The sequence below is a fragment of the Podarcis bocagei genome (assembly GCF_964188305.1).
Source record: "Podarcis bocagei genome assembly, chromosome: 8".
NCBI classification, from domain to species: domain Eukaryota; kingdom Metazoa; phylum Chordata; class Lepidosauria; order Squamata; family Lacertidae; genus Podarcis; species Podarcis bocagei.
The window spans coordinates 45,175,255-45,184,085 of record NC_138133.1 but is presented as its reverse complement, the minus strand read 5'-3'; the positions used below and the strand labels follow the sequence as shown (position 1 = coordinate 45,184,085).

The following is an 8,831-nucleotide window of genomic DNA, read 5'->3' as shown; positions in this document are numbered from 1 at the left end:
AATATTAGGTTAAGTAATTTCAAAAGGCAATTAAGGGTTGGGACTTGGTCTAGTGAGCTATTTAGCACTATTTAAATTATCTGTTAAACTACTAATTTGTATAGTTCCCTGAAGAGTTTAATAACATGTACATGTTTAGTTCAATTTTATACTTTTCATCATTTGTATTATCCTATTTTTGTGTATTATTGTTGTTTGTTATCCATAGTTACCTTTATTAAATAGATGTTGCTTGCTACCCTGTGCTATATGCTATGGTGGTTTTTAAAATATATGAATGATGGCCATTCTCCTGGTCCTCAAGAAGGTCACCAAAGTTTTTCAAGGTGAAACCACTATTACTAAGATAAGCTATGAGCACGTAGTGGAAGGTGACCATGCTTTCTTCAAAAATACCCATGACATTGTTTGTACAGAGACGAATTGAAATGCAAAGTTCTCTGGTATTCCTGCGTATTGTACAATCATACAGGATCCTAAGGCACTGCTCTGTGAACAAAAAGGGCCTTTAATCAATGGAGGCGCTTGCTAAAAGGATGAGGATTTTTGTGTGTGTGAATTTTCTTCATACATTAAGCTGCTCATGCTGCTTCAGAGGACTCCTACCCTTAAGCAGGTTTTGCAAGAATGTAAAATCAGAAAAAGGGCCTCCTTCTTTAGCAGAAGTGGTAGGAAGATTGATTCATGAGTTCTTGGGATGCGGCACAATTGTCATATGCCACTTTGGGGATGCGACTGAATAGTGAACTTTGAACAACAGCCTTGTTTTGTGTGCCAAGTTGATCAGGTATGAGATACACAGTTCGGGAATCTTTATTTGCAGGTGGTGAATGCAAAGAAACTAGGATGAACAACCAGACCACAACCTGCGGTCTTTCTTTGCAACAATTAAAACAAATAACTAGATCACAAATGAAGGTTCAAAGCTTTATTTTCTTAAACCAGTATTACACAGTGAGCAATCGGAGCCTTATTCTTTTCTGACTAACCCATCCCAACCTTCTCATAGTGTGGTTACACACTGCCATCCTTCAATGTCTAATTTTATTATTTGTTTATTAGATATTTATTTCTGATTAATTATTCTATTCTTAAGCTGTCTACAAACATCTATTCTTAATGATCCATGATTAATATATCCATTCTTTACATTAATTTGAGATTAAACAATACTAGCCATACTTCATGTATATTCAACTTTTTATTCTTTCACATTTGAACACAGAATGTTCTTAACCTCTACTTTAAAAAAAAATTTCTACTGGGAGGGGTTAGTGAAAGTTTATAGATTGCTAAGGAGCACGGCTAATATCAAATAATGGAGTTTTAATAAAAAAAATGGAGTCCCAACGGAGAGAGATAGGAAATTCTCCTTTATTCCTTGATTTTATATGATTACTAGGGGTTTGTGTCTGCTTGCCAAGTCCCCTAGACTAGAGCATCACTGTCCTACCCCAGCTGACAGCAGCACCCCAACATGTGCCAGCTTATTCCATAGTACCCGCATCCTCTCTCTGAAGCATCTCTTGCTCTGCAGGGCACAGCTGAGCTTAACTGTTTCTCCCTGCTTCTGGTGACATCACTCCACCACCCGCCCCTCAATCAAGCCCTTTTTATCTACAGAGGACTCCATTCATTTGTATTCTAACACCTATTTCTTTTGATGCTTTGAACTCCTAATTGTTAATCCCACCAGGTGGTCACCTCACAAAGAAGTTTGCCTGACTTCATTAACACTTGTTTATTTGGATAAGATTATAATGTCTAATACACAACCCAGGAAGTGTGCCTATTTAACTAGCTTTTATCTGCTAATTACTGATGCCTATCCCTGGGTCCACCACACCTCTTCCTACCCCTAATACACATCTGGGTCTGGCTATTTTCCCATTCTGACATATTGGCTCTAATAAAATTCTAACATTTATTAAAGCTTAGCAACCACAGATCAATACCAGTTCTCGGTAGCACACATTCGTATTAAAAAATATAACAATAAAAGGTAGATAAGTTTATTTTATTTAATACATTATAATTCTTGTACTATAAATAAGAAAGGCCTGGATTACCATGTTGGTACTAGCCAAGCTGCTCTAGGAAGGAAGTTTCAAAGCTGCCATGTGGTTGAATGGCACTTTAAAGTATGAGACACTACTCTCCTGCTCCTAAGGGCTTAATAGAGCAAATGGGGGGGGGGGGCGGGAATAAGGTAACCCTAGTTAGACATAACTCTGGGAAATAGGGATTGTGTCAAAGGTTTCATAGAAAAGCTATGATTGGCGGAGGAATTTGAAGAAAGCAAGGAAGTAATGGAAGCAGTTACAGGTATAGGAACAGCAAGGAAGAAAGCAATTATTTAAGGGAGCAGCAAACTTGAACAGCTAACAGTAATGGAGTAATCTGTGTGAAGGTAACATGGTTTTAATAGCAGAAAGGTAAGAGCAGGAAGGCCTTGGGGAATTCTGAAAGTAAGCAAACATGTTTGAATGGGATATGGAAATAGAAAGGAGGCCAATATAGGATTGAAGGAGTAATGCATAACCAGGCAAAAGGTGAATTTCAGGTGCATGACGTGTGCAGCATAAGCAAATCAATCTACCTTTACATTAGCTTGGTAACAGACCAGTCTAGACTGAAAGGTACTAAGACTGAAAGAAGGGTCATGCAATGGTCACCAAATTTGGTGAGAAGTTCTGCTGGGTAGCATGGCATGCTGCATGACATTCCAGGTACAGCAGTGAATCCAGGAGAACACCAGCCTGTGAATATAAATGAGCTGGTTCTTTTCCCCACATGCCTTTCGATCCTGTCACACAAATAGGGAAATCCTCCCCTGCTGTCCTCTAGTCTAGGCCACTATGGCATAGGCCCGCTGATCCAACACGCATTACGAAAAGAGAAAGGACTTTTCCAGTAGTGGGAAGGGCAGCTGGGGGGAAACACTCCCTCCCCTCAGGAGTAACTTAACGGCCAGCGGAATAGCGGCGGTTTCGCTTCCCACTTTTCACGTCAGCGGCGGTCGCGCCCTTCATTCTCAGAGCGGGCCGGGTTCCGACATCGCCAGAACAATAGTTGCCATGGTGCGTTTCACAGCGGACGTGACGTCCTTGAACTAGAACGGGCCGGACCCCCCTTGACAGCCGCCGGATTGAAACTCCCGCGAGCGCTTTCGCTTCCGGGTTTGCCCCCCTCCCTCGCCCCGCCCCCCGTCCGAATCGCCTCACTCTTTTGGGTTTTGTTCCCCGCAGCGGGGCACCGCCCCCTCCGGCCGGCTCAGGCCCCGCCCCAATCCACGCCCCGCCCCTTTCCTCTGCCTTAGCAGCCGCTGCTCTGAGCTGGGCGAGCCGCGGCGGCGGATGCGGGCGGCTCGGTGGTTGAGCTGAGGCGCTCGCTCGCAGGGAACTGTCAGTCAACATGGCAGCGGCTGAGGAGGCTGCGGAGAGGAAAAGCGGCGGCGGAGAAGTCCTGTCTGTCTACGTGTTCGACCGGCGCCAGGCGGATTCGGACGGCGAAGACAAAGTTGTGAAGTGTCCTGAGGGAAACTACGGCGCCTTCCGTAGCGCCGTGTGCCAGGTGAGAAAGCGCTTGTCGGGGCTGGGGGGGGGGGAGAGAAGGGGGCAAAAATGCGTCACGGCATAACGGGCAACCGACGGATGGGGAGCCAGCAACCCAGCCCGCTTTTTCGTAGGGTGCTCGAAGAGCCCAGACTCGAGGGCGCCCGGTGGCTTCTCTGACACGGGGGTGGGGTGGGAGCGGCGAATCGCGCGCGGGTTGTGGGGGGGGGGGCTTCTCTTGACACGGGTGGGCGAAAAGGCGCGAAATGGCCCGGCGGCTGAGCGAGGTTGACGGGTCGCGGTGGGAAGCGAGAGCGCGAGTGTCTCTTGAGTGCAGGGAGGATGGCCCGCTCGGGAGGAGCAGAGCTGTCATGTTGAGAAGGAGCAGGAAATGCAGGTCCCTCGCTGTGGACTTGCGGCTTGCCAAAGAAGTCTGTTGGGCTGTTTCGGTTGGGTGCTTGTTTTTCTTGTCTCTTTCACTCTAAGAATAAAAATCTCATCATTGGAGGATTTGCAGTGGCTCATCGGCATCTTGGATTTGCACGGAGTCAAGGGGAAGGGGGTGTAAGAGAAAGCGGGTTGCAGCACGAGCGCAGCAGCCTTTGGCATGGGAGCTAGAAGGGGAGGACCCGAAACCGAAAGTGGTGGGAAAGGTCCGGAGAGATTGCTGTTTTAAAGTTTTGACAATCAGAGCTGGCTTCAGTACAGAAGCTGTTGTAACAGAGCCTGGTCAAACTGCCTTTTTACTGAATCCTTATTTCAAGTAACCACTTTTTCCCTCAGTGCCCTCCTTGCTCCAGTCAAATGTCTGCCATTGTTGAAAACTATGTTTCTCACATTATCTCCTCTGCTTACTCTACGAAAACCTCTGTTGTTGTTTGAAACCTCAGTTTTCCTGTTAAGTCTCTGCAGCTCAGCTTGCTTTACTCAAACCTCTACCATTGATTAAAACTTCATTTTCCTCTGTGTACTTTCCTTCTTCTGTACTCAAACTTCCAGCCCCAGTGCCAGACTATTTTGTGCCCTAGGCACAGCTAATTACTTGTACACACACATACACATACAAATTGCATCAGCAAGGGCCTTAGCATCAGTATTTCCAGATAAACCTTATGTCATAAAAAAAACTCTATTGAGCATCATATATACCAAGATGGTATCTCAGCGGTTTCAAAGCATCAGTTCAGCTCCCCATCTTGTTTTGTTCAATGGCATTACAGTTATGCCTCATTCTGATACATGGTTAGTGAGAATTTTCCAATGCTGAGTCGATGCAGAGAAATAATTATAGATCCATTGAACCAAACTGAAGAAACTAGTTGCTTCCAGACAACACTTAGCAGCATTATTGACTACGAAGTTTAAAATGTGTGCATTTCAGGCCACAAAAAGGCACATGGATTTACGTCCAGGACTCTTTTGTATGCCATTTTCTTTGCATTTAATGTTACTCCCATTCACATAACTTTGAGCACACAGATTCTCATTTGGTAATGCATTTGCTCGAACTGTCCAATAAGAGTTTCTGTGATAAAACACCTGTAGTCTCCTTTAGTGGAACAAATCCCAAGAAGTGTTCTCTTATGATAACCTCATAAGGCATGGACAGGGAGGACAACTGCCTCCTCCATCAAGTAAATCCATTAAAATACTTAACTGAGGTTCTGTGCCCCCAACATAAAGCCTGGCTATGCCCATGCTCACGGAGGCCACTTCAGTGCTGCTAACACAGCAGTTTGACTTTACCCCCGGTGGTGCACTCCATTATATCTCAAGACAGACAGATAGCATCAACAACAACCTCAAAATATTAATATATACATAAAAACAGTTCTGATGTATGAATTACTTCAAAAATAATAAAAGTATTCAAAATATAAATATAAACTAAAATATTATCAGAAATTTATAAGAAAAAAACAAACTAATCTGTATAAAACTGTCCCTCAAAGGTCAGCACTGTGCCCCTGTGATATCTGCACCCTAAGTTGGCCTAATGATAGCAGCCCTCCTGCAAAGTTCTTACTCTTTGGTACTTCAGCTGCCTTGTGTGAAAGAGATGGAGGATAAAGAGCCCACTTTGAATATTCTATAGAACTTTCACACAATTTGTTTCATTCCTGGTACCATGTGTTATCTTCAGTTTGAAGTTCATGATACAGTGTGAAATTTAGTACAGGTATTTTATTAACAAACAACACCCATGTATGCAACATTCACCAGGGTGGATACAAATCAATTATTTTTAAAATTTAAATTGGGGTTTTTTATTTAAATTGGATTTTTAAAATTTAAATTGGATTTTTTAAATAAAATGCTTTTGGATGGAAAATATTTCTAAAGATAGTTTTCTATTTAAGTTACATTATAGTCCAAAGGCTATTCATCAGGAAATAAGGATTTGTTTTAAGTTTTTTAATGTGTTCTAAGGGATGCGGGTGGCGCTGTGGGTTAAACCACAGAGCCTAGGGCTTGCCGATCAGAAGGTCGGCGGTTCGAATCCCCGCGACGGGGTGAGCTCCTGTTGCTCGGTCCCTGCTCCTGCCAACCTAGCAGTTCGAAAGCACATCAAAGTGCAAGTAGATAAATAGGTACCGCTCCGGCGGGAAGGTAAACGGTGTTTCCGTGCGCTGCTCTGGTTTGCCAGAAGCGGCTTAGTCATGCTGGTCACCTGACCCGGAAGCTGTACGCCCGGCCAATAAAGCGAGATGAGCGCCCCAACCCCAGAGTCGGTCACAACTGGACCTAATGGTCAGGGGTCCCTTTACCTTTACCTTAAAACTCAGTCTAAGTTTTTTTTTTTTTTTAGTTTAACAATATCAGTTAACAAACGTGGATACATATGCTATATTAAATAAATTAAATATATTAAATAAATTGTTTAAATTGTTATTAAGGAAATAATTATTTTTCTCCTTCCAGTAAAGTACAGCAGGAAAGTTGTCCAAATATAAACAGTTAACTTATTAAACCTCACAATAATTTCATAATTATCTGTCTATGTATTTCTAATAGTATAACCAAATGAGTAATTTTTGATATAACTGTAAAAACTACTCTGAAAATTTGTTATTCCAAAAATGAAACCTTCATCTGGTTGTAAATATTAAGATTATACCAGCAAGAATGAGTTTTTCTGTAAAAAATGATTTAAAACAAGTCTTAGTGACTAGTGATTCAAATCAAGTCTTACTGACTAGTGATTTAAATCAATTTGATTTAAATCAAATCCACCCTGACGTCAACCCAGTGGCGTAGCGTGGGTTCTCAGCACCCGGGGCAAGGCAAGTAATTTGCGCCCCCTAACCCGTGGATTTTAGCACTCGAGTCTCTTCCGCGCCCCCCCCCCAGATGTTGCACCAGGTGCGGCAGGCCCCCCCTGCACCCCCTGCACCCCCTACGCTACGCCACTGCTCCCACCACAAGTCTTCAGGACAGCCATCCGAAGGCTGGTGCGGGGAGAAGGTCTCTCCGCCCCACCGCCAGCCTTCGGAGGAGGTCCGAGGACAGTGGGATTCCTGCTTCCTCGAGGAGGGCCGGCCAAACACGCCCCCCCAAATGTTGCGCCCGGTGCGGCCGGCACCCCTGGCACCCCCCACGCTACGCCACTGCGTCAACCAATGGAACTTAACACTCTGTAATTTAAACAAACAAACTACCAGACTTGCTCTTAAGATTCTGTTCATCTTAAAGATGCAGCAGCATACATCAGTATTGGAAGTGTGTGCAAAGGGGGCTGCAAAACAGGAGAGAGGAGGAGGCATGGGAATGGGGGGAGGGAATGATTTGTTTGCAAGAGTGAGCTGAGAAAAAGGGGGAAGAGTGAGGGAAAGTGGCAGCATTGGAGATCATAGAATTGTAGAGTTGGAAGGGATTCTGAGGGTCGGTCTAGTCCAGTCCAACCCCTACAGTGCAAGAAATCTGTTGACAGTCTTCTCCAGGTGGGCTCAAACAACCAACCTTCTGATTAACACACTGACCCAGAACTACTATATTCCTCTTAACCATGCTGTTTCCTGCAGTAGTGAAGATAATTGTACACAACTTTATCAATACTAGGCTACATCTCGGCTTTGGACTTGTTGTTCAATATAGAGGTCTGCTGAGAAATGATTACCAACCATGTTCTGATGCAATACTTCTAATTAAAGTGTAAAACAAACGCAGGAAGAGTGTTTTGATTAGGTGCTCAGAGACTTTCTCTAGGGCAGATCGAAACTGCATTCTAGTCATTCTAGTCTGTAGTTTAAGCTTAAAAGTTTAGAAGACTGCAGGTAAAGCTGAGTAAAACTTTGTCGATATTTATGAGATGAACAAAATGTGTCATTCCATATTACAAGAAGTAATAAGATCTTGGTTATAAAAGTAACGTACAATATCATATGGAGAAATGAAAATGTTTGCAAAGAGAAAAATTTAGAAGCCACGGAAGCCCTGTCAGACATTTGGCTTCCAAAAGAATGTTCGAAAACCGGAACAGTCACTTCCGGGTTTCAATCATTCAGGAGCCAAAATGTTCAAGAACTAGGCTGTTCAAAAACCAACGACTTATAAAAGTGAACTTATAAAACAAATTAAGCTGAAACCAAAAAGTGCCTACATGAAATACTGGGCTCATAGTAAAGAATGGAAAGGGTCTAATGTGCTCCAATAGCCTTATAGAGTTTCTCCTACAAAAATGTTTAGATGGCTTTAAAGGGGGATTAGAGAAATTAATGGATGAAGTATCTTCAGTATCCATTTGCCAGGGCAGCTAAACAGATTCTCCAGGTTCAAGTCCAATATGCCTTTCAGTGCCAGTTGCTCGGGGCAACAATAAGGCATTGTTAAAGGAAAGTGCATCCAGGACTATATAAACCTTTTTGGTTTATAGGACACTTCTTAAGGTTCTTGAATGTTTTTACCCCGAGCTCTGCTTTATGTCCCTCCACCCTTCTAATTTAATATTTAACTTGCCTTTGTAGGTATTTGGCATTTCCTCCAAAGAAACTTTTATTGTGACAACCACAAATAGAATACAGATCACAAATGAAAACTTTGGTACGTAAGTTTTTCTTAATGGATACAAGCTATACCCAAATGCTCTCTGATAAAGTAGCAAAAGTGCATCAAAACTCATGCCTCACCCATTGTTTATTTCTGAGATGCCACAGGACTCCTATTTTTTATCAGAACTCTAATTAGTTTCTGTATACATAGCAGGATTTTAAAACATAAAATCAGAAATGAGAAATATTTTTATGCTCTGTGTATGGAAATCAGTTTTTTAAAAGAATA

General features: G+C 42.9%; 1 protein-coding gene across 1 annotated transcript in view; it reads left to right on the top strand.

Annotated features, from left to right (window-relative positions):
* Positions 1-3,141: 3,141 nt before the first annotated feature.
* Positions 3,142-8,831, top strand: part of SMCHD1 (structural maintenance of chromosomes flexible hinge domain containing 1) — a 62,658-nt gene continuing 56,968 nt past the window's right edge. The window contains exons 1-2 of the mRNA XM_081205522.1: positions 3,142-3,573; positions 8,519-8,594. Of these exons, the coding sequence (XP_081061648.1) occupies positions 3,415-3,573; positions 8,519-8,594 (235 nt within the window). The 5' untranslated portion in view covers positions 3,142-3,414. The remainder of the gene's footprint in view (positions 3,574-8,518; positions 8,595-8,831) is intronic.